Raw genomic sequence first — 14,948 nt, 5'->3', positions numbered from 1 at the left:
GCCAAAGAGAAAACCTTTGATTGAAGAAGCAAATGGGGTTTATGGGAAATGTGTTCTTAATTTTGAGAAACACTAGCACTAACACTACCACTGCCATGGCTAATTTGACAATGATTTATTGATGTTTAAAAAATGCTACATGTAGCACCTTTAAAAAAGATTTTGCATTAAGCTACTTTGAAGCTATTTTTGCAAAAGCTGTTTTGAATGGCATCCCTGTCGAGCTTACTGTTTCACTGTATGAAATGTAATTTCATACATTTTAATATCAATCTATGGCTGCAGCATATAAAATGTCAGGTTCATGGGTGTTATGGTGAGGAGAGAGGTTTTGAGGTCAAAGTCAGTTTGGGACAAAAATGGTAAAGCAATTTTCAATGACATCACTGTTGAGCTCACTGTTGAGGTGTGAGTGTAATTTCATATAAAACATATTTAATATCAATCGATGGCTGCCACATCTAAAATGTCAAGTTCATGGGTGTTGAGGACCTTATCGTTCATGACTTACAGCAGCTGATACAGCCAGATTAGTCTGGCCTGTCGGGGAAAATAGCATCTGTTCACGGCAGACCGTGTTAAAACATCTCCACAGGCTATAAAAAGGACAGTGTGTGTTTGGAGCCGACGCCTTTGCTCCCTGAACGCAGCTCTGCCTCTCTCTCTCGCTCCGCAGCTAGCAGCTCGCCCGAGGTCACGGCTCCGCGCTCAAAGGGGGGCTCCCTTCCCGACGTGCAAGGGGCCAGGCCCGTTAACTGCAGGGCTCCTCGGGGACCCCCGGGTTTCGGCTTTATTTCGACGCACGTAATAAAAAGTGATGATGAGAGTGAATCGGAGAGTAGTGAGCGGTAATGAGCGAAGCAGCTGTTTTTTGAGCGCCTCTCCGCGCGGCCCTGCCAAGTGGAGGAGGGCTGCTGCATCGACCTTTTTCCTCAGCAAATGGTGATGCGGTGTTTATTGCACAACTGGAGAATGGCCAGCGAATGTGGGTCTTTGGGCGGATAACACCTGTTCTTCTTTGACACCGTCAGATACCATTTATTGTCCCAAGTTGAAAGAGACACATCAATATATATTTCAAAATGAAGTGATATCGTCAGGGTTACAAAGATTACCTTTAAAATGTAAGTCATAACTTCCTATTTACATAAATTATGTACATAGATTTTAATTAATATTAATCTATAACCAGTAACAATCAATATTTCAAGATGTATGAAATAACCTCAAAAACTAAATGCTATTTTCCCTTCAAAAATGTTGAGTAATCACCTACTTTTTTGATTAGTGTCTGTAAACTGATTAGTGTTTTTTTTTTATCGGATGGATTAGGCTTCGATTTTCAGCCCCGCCTCTTTCTGTGTGCAGTTTGCATGTTCTCCCTGTGTTTTTGTGGGTTTCCTCTGCTCTGGTTTCCCCCCACAGTCCAGAGACATGCAGGTCAGGTGGACTGGAGACTCTAAATTGCCCATAGGTGTGAATGAGAGTGTCTGTCTGTCTGCGTTAGCCCTGTGATGGATTGTCCATGGTGTTTCCCTGCCTTGCACCCAATGCATGCTGGGATAGGCTCCAGCTCCCCATGACCCTGACTAAGAATAAGCGGGTAAAGACAATGAATGGAAAAATGAACTAATGGATTTACAGTTACAATTTGATCTGTGATCATGTTAAATGTAATCAATTATTTACAACCAGTGGCTGTCAAACTTTCATAACAACTCCAGCCTTTGAGCAGGTTAAAACTCAATCATACTGCAAACTATCTAGTTTGCCAGTATCTGACCTTCAGCAATCAATATGAAAATAATTGAATTCACTGACCATTGCATTTGCAAACTGATACACTGGAATAGCTACAGAGATCAATACAGTATATTCAATATATGCAGATTTTAGGCTCGATTTCATTCTAAAGTCCAATCTCTCTTAAAGGGGGAAACATAATTGAGAAAGAAGCGGTTCATTTGAGGAAAAAGAACGCTCTCCACTTGTTTTTTGAACAGATGAATATTCGTTTTCATGGAATGATGCTTGTGATGGTGATTTGCCGCTTTACATTTATCATTCATATCTATTTGAGCCTGTCAAGTCAGCTGTACAGGAAGAAAAATCATTCAATTCTTGAAGTACAGTCATTTCTTCCAATGATTGGACAACTCTGAATTAATAGTATGACAAATGGCCTCACAGTCAAGTACAAATCCAGACGCTACCTACTACCTGAAAGACTGTCCCTGCTTCGCGGGGTAGATGAATGTATTAATATCACAGCAGCCATTTCCTCAAACTCATTTAACCTCTAATTACCCCGAGTCGAGAGCTTGCGACTGCCTTGGCCCGCGCTGCCGTTTGGGGGTCGGCGGAGGAAAAAGCCAGGTTCACCATCAATTATAAAAACAATGGCCCATACAGGCACGTTGTAGCTTTAATTACAGCCCCTGATGGCTGAAAAGCCTGCATATGACTAGTTCAAAAAAAAGCAGATTAATGGAAACAGAAGCTGCTGTCTGGTTATAGTGGGGAACCTACACACTGTACTGTATCTCAGGTGTTGTGTTTCTCTGCGAGCGCTCAAAGAAGTAATTGAGAGGTAAAATCCGAATTTTGTCTCTGGTATCAAAGGTCGGTGTAGGAAATTGCCAGGTAGAGTGCGCATGTGATGTTCACCTTCAACCCTTCCCACTTCACTTGAACAATAGAGAGGTAAATGAGCCAAAAAAAACGCTAGAATCGCTCAATAGCAGGGGCGGATGAAGGGTGGTAACAGCGGAGTGAGATGACTGGTGTTCAGATGAATGCAACAGGAGATATACAGATGTCTACAAAGGGAGTAGTAGAATAAAAAAAAAAAAATACAACTGTGCTTGAGAGAGATGAGACAGCAAAAGCTCTTTAAATTGCAATACCTTTGCTGTCATATTCTCTTTTCAGATTTTACTCAATGTACTATCGGCTGACATCCGTCATTACATCGGATTTAAAAGTCTGGGAGACATTATTTTTCGGACTGAATGAGACCTTTGTCACTATTCACTGCCATTTCAGTCATTGTCCAAATGCCAGTGCGGACTGTCAAGGCTTGGTTGTCGAATTGGAAGGGGATTTATGTAACGCAGCAGGTTGGAGTCATGCGGTGAAAAGTTTGGCTCGTTTCCTTTCCGTCTCTGCTGGAGGTGGACTTGAAAGGAACTTCTTTTTGTCCGACTCCATTCTCTCATGGTATGCTCTAATATGTACATCAAAGCCTGCCACTTCCCAAGCCTTGTATTCATGAGAAGAGAAAAGAGACCATTTTCTGATCAGTACCAATGGAAACTTATTACATTCTCGCCCCAGTGTCTCGTCCAACAAACTTCAGTTACAGTATGTGAACTTTGTGCCTAAGGCCTGCCATATTTCTGCTTATAATATAAATGCTGATTTTTTTTTTCTATTTCCCAACCAAACATTCACTGTTACGGAAGATGCTGCATTTTTGCATTGACAGCCATAATTCTCCTATGAGACTAGGGTTAGACTGGCCTTTATTAAATATCAGATATCAGCCAGTGATTGTTGTCCATCTTCAATATGATGCAGTTTGCTTGATTACCCATCCACATTAGTATGCATGTACATTATTATTATAGGTTTCAGTGGAGAGTTTTAGGCATTTCAACCCTGCATAGAATTAAATTCTGGGGGAAACACTGAATACTTGTGTTTTGGGGATTTGTTTTTTGGCATGAAAAGGGTCAAATGTAATGAATATCAGCACAAAATACTGGCTGATCTGCTTTAATCCAAAAAAATTCTATCAAAATCAGCCTTCAAAAACCCATATCTGTCAAACACTACTTTGGAAAACATAATGTTTTTTTTCAACACATTTGTTAAAAAGACAAAGAAAAACACACAATACACATGTTGACACTGAATTACGCTCTCTGCTCACTCTTTGATTTGAATTGATTTCTTAAAAACCCTTTCTTTGTTTCTCCTTAACTATTATTCTTCTTGCTCTTGCATAATCATTGTAAGGTCATAAAAATAGTGTAAGGGCACATCATTATTATTATTATTCTACTCTTACACTCATTGTAAGTCACTGCAGAGAAAGTAAACGTCAGCTAAATGCCTAAAATGCCTAAATCTATCTACATTTGATGTGTTGAAAAGTAACACAAACACGTATTATCCCAAACCAGACACCTGGCTGCGTTGAAAACGCCACGTCCTTTTCAAAAGTGTTCCCATGTAATGATGTGTTATTCCTCCCTAAGGAGAGCAGACAGCAGCCCCTTAAAAATAAGCTCTCCTTTGACGTGGCCTCTTCACTGCAGAGCTAACACAGCGAGACATGGATTTGTTAGTACAGACATCTAAGTGGCTTAAAACCAACTAAAAGAGAGAGAGACCTTTACATTCCCACCCACGTGTTAGATAAAAGGAATAAATACACCGCTGCTCTGGCAGTGAGCCATAATGACCCAATTTACAGTCCTCAAACCAAAGAACATCTCTGAAAATAAATTAACATTGAGTAAATGAATATCTTCGTGCCGTCTTTCTCGCTCTTGCTCTCTTCTCCGTTTCTCACTGTTGATCAGCCATTTCTCTCTCTCTCTCTCTCTGTCTGGTTTGTTCTTGCTCTGTTTCTCTCCCTCCCTCCCTCCTTCCTTCTCTCTCTCTCCCCCTCTCTCTTTCTCCATTTCAAAAGGACAAATGTTTCCTGCAGTCACAGTAGCACCACATTGGTATTCTGCTCTCAATTTAGCCAAGAGCCAGGCAGCAGTATCTGCTTCCAGCAACCACACAGCAATCTGACACAGAGCAGAGAGAGAGACAGAGAGAGGGGGAGAGAGGGAGAGTGGGGGCTTGAAGAATGAAAGGAATTGAGAAATAGAAGAGAGAGAGAGCGAGAGAGAGACACTGGGAGACAGGCGGGTCCGTGGCCGTCCGGCAGTAGCATCATTTGCTGTGCTATAGGGTCTCTACAAACAGCAATAACTCATCCCGCAAGAGATGGAGGATTCTGTGTCTGCCTGGCTTTTTTCAGAGTGCAAAGGACCAAACAATACAGCATCTTGAGCTGCTATACGCACTCTATCAAGCCTGTGCGCCGTTACAGACTTTCTACATCAAAACAACTTAGGCTTTGATCTAAATCATGGCTGCACGCTGAATTTATTCTTATTACTTCTGATCTATCAAAAGCAACACTCCAACCAAAAATTGAACAAAATATTTTGTTTGGGGTTGATTTTTTTTTTTTTTCCCCTGTACAGCCAAGCTTATCTGGGAGTGCCACAACAATGCAAGACTTCAAACAATCGACAAATAACTGTTGGTAAAGTGGTGATCTGGCTTTTGAAGATTCAGTAATTACAAGGCATTTCATCATGCAGGACAAGGTGTAAGCTCCTGAGCGCATTGATTATTGGTGGTTGGGAATGCAATATCAATAGTACATAAGAGCAAAAAGTGGAGAGCATGTAGCTCGAGGTGTTTTTCCTTATTACAAATGATCAAGAGAGAGCAGGCAAATGCTGGCAACATTCTCTGATGGGCTGCATAGGGAATGAGAGAATAGGCAAGCGAGGTGTGGAGATGCAGACAGGATGAAGTAGAGATAGGAGGGAGATAAGTGCAGGAGGAGGAGGAGGAGAGGCGGGCGGGGGGGTAGGAAGTGCTGACAGCGGGTAAAGGTGAGAGAGAGATAAGTGGAGTAAGGGAGTGAACTCGGGAAAGAGAGAGAGAGAGAGACAGCAGGGGGAGGTGAAGAGAGATGGAAAGCCCAGATAGCCTTGAGAAGAGAAGGTAGGAGGCGGGTGAAGGAAACGCTGCAGGATGAACAGAAACAGAGAGACGGATGAACGCGGAGGAGATGGAAAAAAACACAGATATGGAAATGGGATGTGTCAGTGAAGGAGGGAGCCAGAGGTTTAAAACAGAACAGAGTTTGACATGAGCTGACAGCGCAGGAGCACATCCCAAAAGCCAATGAAGGAAGAAAGCGGGGCGTACGCCAGAGAGATAACATTTGGAGAACAACAGAAAGAAAGAAAGAAAGAAAGAAAGAAAGTAAGAAAGAAGGAAAGAAGGAAAGAAAGAAAGAAAGAAGGAAAGAAAAAAAGAAAATAGACGGGAGCCAGTTGAAAAGCAGACCGACAATGCGCAATTTTGCATCTGAACAACTCCGTTCGGCTATTCAGCGCCTTCATTGTCATCTATTGTTTTTTAAAAAATCCCAGCCGCATTCAAAGTAGCACCTGTGCCACCTCTAAAACTCTCGAGCAATTCACAGAATCCCTAAACAACTCTGCTGTCCTTCAAAACTCAAGCGCTGGAGCAAGGAAACTTCTAAAACAACCTTCCGACGAACAAAGACTAAAAATAAGAATCGGCAAAACGTCTCCCCCAAATATCCTCATCGAGGGGCAAACTGAGGGATGACCTCACCCTCCTCCCTCCGTTTCATCTCTCGTTCTCTTATGGTGTTGTACTGGGTCTACAACTAAACTACTAGGCCCCTACGGTAACACAGACTTCCCACTGCCTCACACCAAAGGAGTGAGTCACTTGTGACCTCTCCGCAAGATACTCGGAAAGGTCAAGAAAAGACTATATTAGAATAATTTATACACACCAGAGCTGTACAACTTATGCAGTAGCTCTCACTGGGCTGATCCCTAAGTAGATGCTGATATTTGATGATTTTGACAACGAGAAAACGCAGGCTCCTCAGCTGAGAGTGATTTACTAAGTGCAAAGTGGAAAGTCTAGTTGACAAAGTGATAAAAAACAGCCCGAAGGTAGTGGCCAAGATTCAAGCTCCAGTTTCCCATGAGGGAATGCAGACATCTAGCAATCAAGCCATTAGGGAATACCTTAACGTATGGGAGATGCAACTGAGCTTTACCATGGGGAGAAGCAAGATTGAAGCAGTGACATAAGGGTGAGAGTAAGGATGTTGGGTCTCTTACCTTCCTTGCAGTACTTCCCCTTGAAGCGTGTGTGGGTGCAGTCACAGTGCACCTCCCCATACTGGATCGAGCAAAACCCTCCATTGAAGCAGGGGTTCTGTTTGGTGCAGAGGTACTCCAGGTCGCTCTGGATGCCCTGGCTGTTGAGCAAAGTAGGAGGCATCTCCCCCACCTTCAGATTGGAGATCAAGCCCTGGAACGGCGGCTCGTACTTCACCGTGCTGGAGGTCAGCGCCGAGAGGCGCACGTCGGGCGGGATCCCGCCTACGAACAGGTCGCTGACCACCGCCATCTCCTTCCTCTTGGACTTGACCTCGGCCACTTTGGTCTCCCCGTCCACCATCAGGAGGGTTTCGCGGAAGTTGCGCGTGAGCAAGACCATGTGCCAGCGGTCGTCGTTGACCCGCGTCTCCATGTGCAACGTGGCGGGCTCGGCGCAGTGGATGGCGAAGCGCAGCTGGAGGCGCCCGCCGGCGATCAGCAGCTCCATGAAGTCACAGTTGCCTCCGTCGTCCAGGTAAAGAACCAGCGCTTTGCTGATGTTGGTCTTCAGACTGAAGCTCAGCTCGCCCACCGATCCGGCCTCCCAACGGCCGTAGCGCGCCCACTGGCCGGGCGCCCCGCCGAACTCCAGCATCCTCACTGTGGTGAGCAGGCTGAAGAGGGCCACAGGCCACAGGGGCCAACACAGGAACCTTAACCCCCTCGTCATGCTCAACGTTCCCAGTTCTTACCCTTCTCTATATGATGCCTTAAGGGTCTAAAAGAACCACAGAGATGCAGCTTAGCCTCGCTTCGGCTAACAGACTTGTTTTAAAAATGTAAACAACAATTATTATGTATCTGTGAACTGGGATAGGGAGCTCACTGAGTAAAGCAATCCTCGCAGGGACACTATTCCAAATTTCCTGACGAATCAGCAGTTTTTTCCTATTCTCTCTGATGCTCTAATTCTCGTCCTTATCCTGACTCTCTCCTTCGTCTCTCCATCAGTTGGTGCCTCTGGGACTTGAGGAAAAGAATGAGGAATAGGGGGAGAGAAAGAGAGGGGGGAATATGATAATTCGAGCAGAGCCTTTTCTTCAAAAGCCTCTTGGTCTATCCTGGACCCAAAATAGAATCCTCGTTTCTAGAATCCAGATCTCAGTGTAATTTCCAGGAAATGTGAGCCACCACCAAAAGCTGGGGGGGGGGGAGGGGTAGGGGGGGAAGGAGTTATCCGATTGTGGTTTTCCTTTAAGGAAAGCTGCGATCAGAGGAAAACGAGCAAACGAGAGAGAGAGAACTGTAGAAGAGGAGGGTGTCAGAGTTTGCTGGCGTCTGCCGGACCGCGAGATGCGTTCATGGTTTCGGCGTAAACCCGGTCGTCTCCCGAAGCAGACGGTCCAACAGAGCTTTACACAGTACTGGGTCCCTTCATCCTCTCAGCATGCGGGGGATCTGGAAGAAGCACACAGAAAATAATCTTTAAATCACATGTGAACAAGCTCCAGTGCATCTTGTCCTACCTACAGTATGTAAAGCGGCAGCCAGAATGTACTGTACGCATTTATCAAAAGCAACCCAGTCTAAGTTGATCAGCAGAGTTACTCTGGCGACAGCCTTGGACGACAACATTTTTCACTCGCTATTTAATTTGGTCCATCTTTCATCTGCTTAGCCCTTACGGTTTCAGAGTAGACACTATGTACTATATATAAAACCCCTATGTTCTTTTCAGTTGAAAGCTGACACTTCAAAAAAAAAAAAAGTTTGTCTAGAGCGGAGCAATAAATAAGCTGTTTGAGTTTTGCATACTGTAGCTCCCTGCTTCCCAGAGAAGCCCGGGCAACATCAATGCCTTATTTTATCCGTGCCTTCTCAGTCATGTCGATTGATATGTCAAGCACTGCACTGAACCTTAACATAATGGCACACTCACAATGGCAGCCTCATATAGCGCTGAAGAGAGCTGCCATCTATAGACAGGCTTTCAACCAATCAGCAATACAGTAGATTTGATGAATTACACCCTCGCAGTGTGGCACACAGTAGAAATGCTCATCATGTTCTCAAATGATTTAGAGGGTATGATCTCGAATGTATTGCTGACACACACACACACACACACACACACATAGAGCACGGACATGCATATGCAAACACACACATCATTAAATCAAATGCGATTCCGAGTGGAGTGCTGCAGAGTCAATAGCTGGCAGGATAGCCATTCTTGACCCTGGGCCCCGGCCTAATCCCCAGCCATTATTTCTTGAGTGAGATTTAATTTCCATCACAGACAGTCTACAATTAAAGCCAGGCTCGCCCCTGCTCACGCTCCCTCGTGCCATCCTGCCTGGCTTCAAAGTGACAACACCGATGACGTTAGCCTACAGGGAGGGGAGGGAGGGAGAGAGAGAGCGAAATGGGGGAGAGAGAGAGGCTGCATAATCACAATCTCAGAGGGGGAAAGGGTTTAACGGTGATGGAGAACGAGGGAGGAGGGGGGTGACAGAGAGAGAGAGAGAGTGAGAGAACAGTGTGGGGGGAAAAAAGAGGGAGAAACAAATATATCGAGGGCCATTTTTCTCGAGGTGATGTTCATATTGGCGAGCGAGCGAGAGCAACATGCCTTCAGGAGTGAGCGAGCGTGAGCCGATTTATTTTGGTCTCTGAGTGATGGGGCCCAATCTGTGTGTTTGCATAAGATCTTCTCTCTGTTGCACACACGGATGCCTGCATACACGCACACAAGCAGTACATCACCATGAATTAATGGGCATAGATCAAAGCATTTGTGATATATGCCCATATATTTATATTCCTGTGCTGATTGTAGAGCTGCGTCCAATAAGAGCAGTTGCAAGGTGAATGTGCAGGCCCTCTTCAGAGACAAGAAGCATGCTGGGATACATATTTGGATAGGAATATATATAGATAGTAATATGAGACACTGTACACATGCTCCAACAACAAGACAGCCTACTCACACATACAAATCATGATACTAACTGCCATTATTAGCATCGATAAAAACGTGATAAAAACACCGAACACTTTTGGGACCATAAGAATTGCAGTTTGTGAACAATTTGAAGGCTTACTGTTGTTTAATCAACCATTCTTTTACACACATCTGTGTCCCTTATGGGTAAATAGATTTGGAATATTCCCTCATCGCTGCATTGAATATTCATCGAGTTATTTCGGTCTGGGAGTCTCTAACGCTACAGAGAGAAGCAGCGTTTCCTACTCCCTTTCACAATACTGTATTTGCGGAGGCTCGCAATGTAGAGTCTCACTGTACCCTACATGCATTGTGTTGGCTGGTTATTAGGGCGTATTGGCAGGCTCGCCTGATGGTACTATTAAATCCCAAGGACACTGAGGAAACATAACAAGCCTCAAGAGATGACTAGAGCCCGAAGGGCTGCGCTGTGAGTCTGCGTGTGTGTGTGTTTGTGGTTGAGTCTAGCATGTGGTTGTGTCTGCGGTTGTCTGTATTCAAGAGAGTAACTGTCCTTGTGCGATTGTGCATGCACGAGCTCATCTGAAAGTGTGTATGCACAGTATGAGTTTGTATGTCTATATTCATGCCTGCATTTGGGAATAGGATTTTTATCACAATTGTAGCCCACAGTGCCTCCTCTACATATGGCCACAGCATTGTTTCACAAATGCCAGCTACTATCCAGCACTGCTCCATTTTCAATCCATAGATGACATGTTAACCACTTTTCCCCCCCGCCTGCTAGCGTGACATCCATTTGAATCTATTCTTTCCTCAAGAAAAAAAAAAAAAAAGACTCCTCTCTCATTTGCAGTGCTTGGCCGAGCTGCAACAATCTGCACACAGCCCCGTGCACCCCGACCCAAGTCTTGTCCAAGACATGCTCAGCACCCCTCAGGATGACTGCAGGGTCACGTGAGCCGCCACCGACCCATTTCCTCTCACATCATCCCATTGGGAGTGTTGGCGTGATCTTGATGGAAAGCCTGCTCCGGCTCCTTAAGAGTCTTTGGCTACATTCATACTGCAGCTGAAAGTGTCCCAATTCAGATTTTTTTCCACTCACATATGGCTCGGATCTGATGTTTTCTAATCAGTGTAAACACCAAAAAGCTTAATGTAGTTGCATTTTTTTTTTATTGCGAACTGGACCATAAGGCTATGTGGTGGAAAATTGGAGCCTGAGGGACTTGTATTTGAGTAAACCTCATGTCATTCATCTGAGACAGTTGTCACAATTTTTCTGCCCACAGCAGCTTGACTGAGCCATTGTTAGCATGGAGCACAACAAGACATAACAATGGAAAGGAAGCCAAATAAGAAAGAAAGAAACCCTGAATTCATTTTTTTTTGTTATTGTTACCCTGTGCACGTCTTTTCAACATCACTGTCAGTTAATACTGGTATCAGATATGGGTTACATTCTAGAATAGATATAAACACTCAATCAAAATACAGATATGGGAAGCAATTTGGAATGGAGTATGCACTGTGAACGCACCTTTGAAGAGTGTATACGCTTGCTTGTGTGTAGGTGGGTGTGTTTCGTGTGCGCATGCGCGTTTGTTTACACGCATGATCGTCGTGCATGTGTGGAGGCACGGGTCGAGGTGTGTGTGCGCATTTCTGCATCTGCGTGGGTGGGGGTGTGTGAGTGTTTTGGTGTTTAATCCGGCTCTTGCCGAGCTCCTCCTAGGCCCCGGGTCCTGACAGATTCCCCACAGACCAAACTACACCTGTTGTGTGAAGCTGTGCCAGGCTTTCATCTTCCTTCTTGCTCAAACACTCAGCTCACAGACAATCAGGTGAAGTCTGGTGTGAATGCTGCATCGGCAAACAGTGCTACACAGAGTTCAATGCTTTTTTGTTGCTGGCTTTTTTTTGTTTTTTTTCTTCCTAGGGGACGACGACGAGTTTGAATTGTAAATAAGACACTAAAAAACCTTTCAAGTGAAACAAATAAAAATGGCTGAAGTGAGAGGAATATTTATGCAAACCATGAGTACAGTACAGTACTCCAGACAAAGGATAATAGAGATGTATTTAACATATATATATACACCTATGCAAATACTGTACACATTCTCACACAAAAAAATACATACTTTTCCCATGCACAAATACACATACGCACTATACGCATTATGCACACAAGCGCACAAACACACACACACACACTGCATCTTAGCAAGGCAAGAGCCATAAATCCTGGCTGGTGAAAAGCTCGGCGGCGTACCATCCGTCAGCGTGAGGCTGCTGCCGCTGCTGTGCGCTAATTAACCAGAGAGGCATGCCGAGACACTTTTAATATTCCTAGTCAGGATGGAGAATGAGAGGGAAAAAAATTGAGGCGAGGGGGGGGAGAGGGAGAGGAACAAAGAGAAAGAAGGCCCATGCCGAGACATTTATAATATCCCCGCTCAAGGATGGAGAGAGGAGAGGAGGAGGAGAGAGCGAAGGCCCGTGCTTATACTGCGTTCCATTCACAGTTGGAAGTTGGAAATTCCCAGCTGGAAGGCTGTAATTACAACCGGCGTGCGTTCCGGGGGAGAAACATGGACGCCTGCGAGATTTCCTGCTCCCCACGTTATGTCAATGAGATCTGATGTTAGCTAGCTAGTTAGCACAGAATGTTAGCAACTGTAAGTGCAACTTGACACCTCAAAATTAAATGTTTAACCATTTACCACCACAGGTGTTTTGATAGATTTAGGTCACGCAATGCTGAAAATTGAACTTAAGTGTATTTTGAGGATTATAAACATCAAAAGTAATGCTGTGTAACCTAAGAGTTGAGAAATCTTGCTTGAGTTTTCTACTTGGGATTTAGACTGGAAAGGCCGCTCCAGTGCATTTTACCTACCAGGAAAATTGCAGTAATGCCTGGTAATTTGTCTCTCACATACCTGAAGTATTTGTACCTGTAGACAATATTGGCTCCCCAGTGAGCTGTCTAACAATGAGTCCAAATTTGTCAAAATATCTCCAAAAAAGCCAGTCTGTGAAAACAATATGGCGACCAACTGACGTATTTATGTTCACAGCCTGGAAAGCAGCACCACTGCACTGTTTTCACTCAGTGGATAGTCTTCTACCAAACTACTGTTTACAATCTGACCTGAAGTCCGCAAAACTAGATCACTCCGCCAGTTGTGCACTTTCACCCCACATCAGTGTGTGCTGCAGCTGAGAAAAATAGTTCTGTGATTTCCTGATTAGTGAAAGTGTCAGAATGGTGGAATTGTGTCATGAAATCAGAGCCAATTTTAATTCATTTACTTTTCCATTTACTCTCAACTTCCCTGTGGAGCCAACAAATGGCTTTTTTGGAGATATTTTGGCAAACCCCATTTGGACTCATTGTTAGCAGCAGGAGGCCTAGCAACGGGAGCTTGCCGTTTCAACCGACAGCTGACTTGGGAGCCAATATTCTCTGCGGGTCCAAGTACTACAGGTATGTGAGACAAATTATATATATATATATAGGTCCAAAATCACCAAACTTATCCTTTAATATCAAGGAAGAGGCAGACATAGCAGGGTGAGATGCGGGGAAAGAACTTAACTACTAATCAGTATTGCAAAAAGCCAAGCTCTGTGGCACTATCCACCAATCATGTGGTTAGTTACGGTGTGAGCGAACGCGGAGGTGAGCAGGGCTTCATTCTGCATCGGACTGGTGCACCTTTGATCAGCCTCGTTGGCTGCGAGCCGCTAATGACTGGCGCTGGCTGTTAGTGCTAGCTGCATTTAGCCGTGATGAGGAGATGCTAATGAAACAGATCAAGGGTTTTAGCCTCGCCGCTAGCACTCGGTGAGATTAATAATGACTTTGGCGGTACTGCTTTTTGCTCCTTTCGCCGTGACACCTTGACGAGGCGATCCATGGGAAGGAAAGTGAATCTGTGTTGTGGGGGCGAGAAGAAAAGGAAGAGGTAGAGGGTGAGTTTGGGATGTATGTGGTTGTGCACAGGAGTGTAAACACACTTACACTCAGGTTATCCATCATTTTATTTGCAGAACAGAGTTTACCCACCTTTTAAGGCTGGCATAAATCTTTATGACATATATTTATAGCATACATATAGGAACTGGCATCGAACTGATCGAAGTGATATGAGGATGGGGTCGTTTTTAGAGGAAAATTAAGAGAACACATTTGTTTTTCTGAAAATACACTGCCAGTCAAAAGTTTCGACACACCTGATTGAATGTTTTTCATTCTCTTAAAGCCATTTTGATCTAAAGGCTTATGCTTAGATACTTGAAATTTGTTTATTAGACAAACACAAATAGTGAAGTGCCTATGTATGAATTTCTTTCCAAAGCCTTTGCCTTTCCATCAAGGCAAAGGGCGGCTACTTTAAAGAATCTAAAATATAAGATAGCATAAATATAAGAACACTTTTTTGGTCACTGCATAATTCCATGTGTGTTATTTCATAGTTTTGATGACTTTACTATTATTCTTATGTGAAAAATTGTAAAAAATAAAGAAAAATGTGTGTGTCCAAAGGTCACAGTTTACCCACATTTACTACTACATGGCGGGTTGTGCGTTTCTCTGTGATTGTGAGTTTGTGTGATATTTGTGTGCATGTGTGACATGGTATTTGGTGTGTGTGTGTGTCTACGTGTCATAAAGAAAGGAGGCGCCTGCAGGAGAAACCTCCTCATCGATATACCAGCTCAGCAGCACACACTGGCTGAACGCTTGGTTATGGTCTTATTAACTCTCTGTAAGTCTGCTGATCTCCCAAACACACACACACACACACACACACACACCCCCGCTTTCCCTCTGCTTGCTTCAGGCCCCACTTTGTTCTGCAGTAACGGGTCACACAACTCTCCCCTTAGTCAAGTCAATCAATAGCTGTTGGCCAGTAATGGAGGCTTCTTCACTAGGAGTCTCAGCATGGGAGAGGCTGTTTTCAACTAGTCTGGCTAGTCAAAGATCAATGACAGGCACAGAAACAGCGGACAAGCAG

General features: G+C 44.2%; 1 protein-coding gene across 3 annotated transcripts in view; it reads right to left on the bottom strand.

Annotated features, from left to right (window-relative positions):
* Positions 1-7,677, bottom strand: part of nrxn2b (neurexin 2b) — a 603,500-nt gene extending 595,823 nt beyond the window's left edge. For all 3 annotated transcript variants that reach the window (XM_078281834.1, XM_071923519.2, XM_071923520.2), the window contains exon 1: positions 6,966-7,677. In XM_078281834.1, coding sequence (XP_078137960.1) covers positions 6,966-7,677 — 712 coding nt within the window. The remainder of the gene's footprint in view (positions 1-6,965) is intronic.
* Positions 7,678-14,948: the final 7,271 nt, after the last annotated feature.

The sequence above is a fragment of the Centroberyx gerrardi genome, chromosome 23 (genome assembly GCF_048128805.1).
Source record: "Centroberyx gerrardi isolate f3 chromosome 23, fCenGer3.hap1.cur.20231027, whole genome shotgun sequence".
NCBI classification, from domain to species: Eukaryota; Metazoa; Chordata; class Actinopteri; order Beryciformes; family Berycidae; genus Centroberyx; species Centroberyx gerrardi.
Note: the sequence above shows the minus strand (reverse complement) of the source record. Positions and strands in the feature narration are given on the sequence as shown.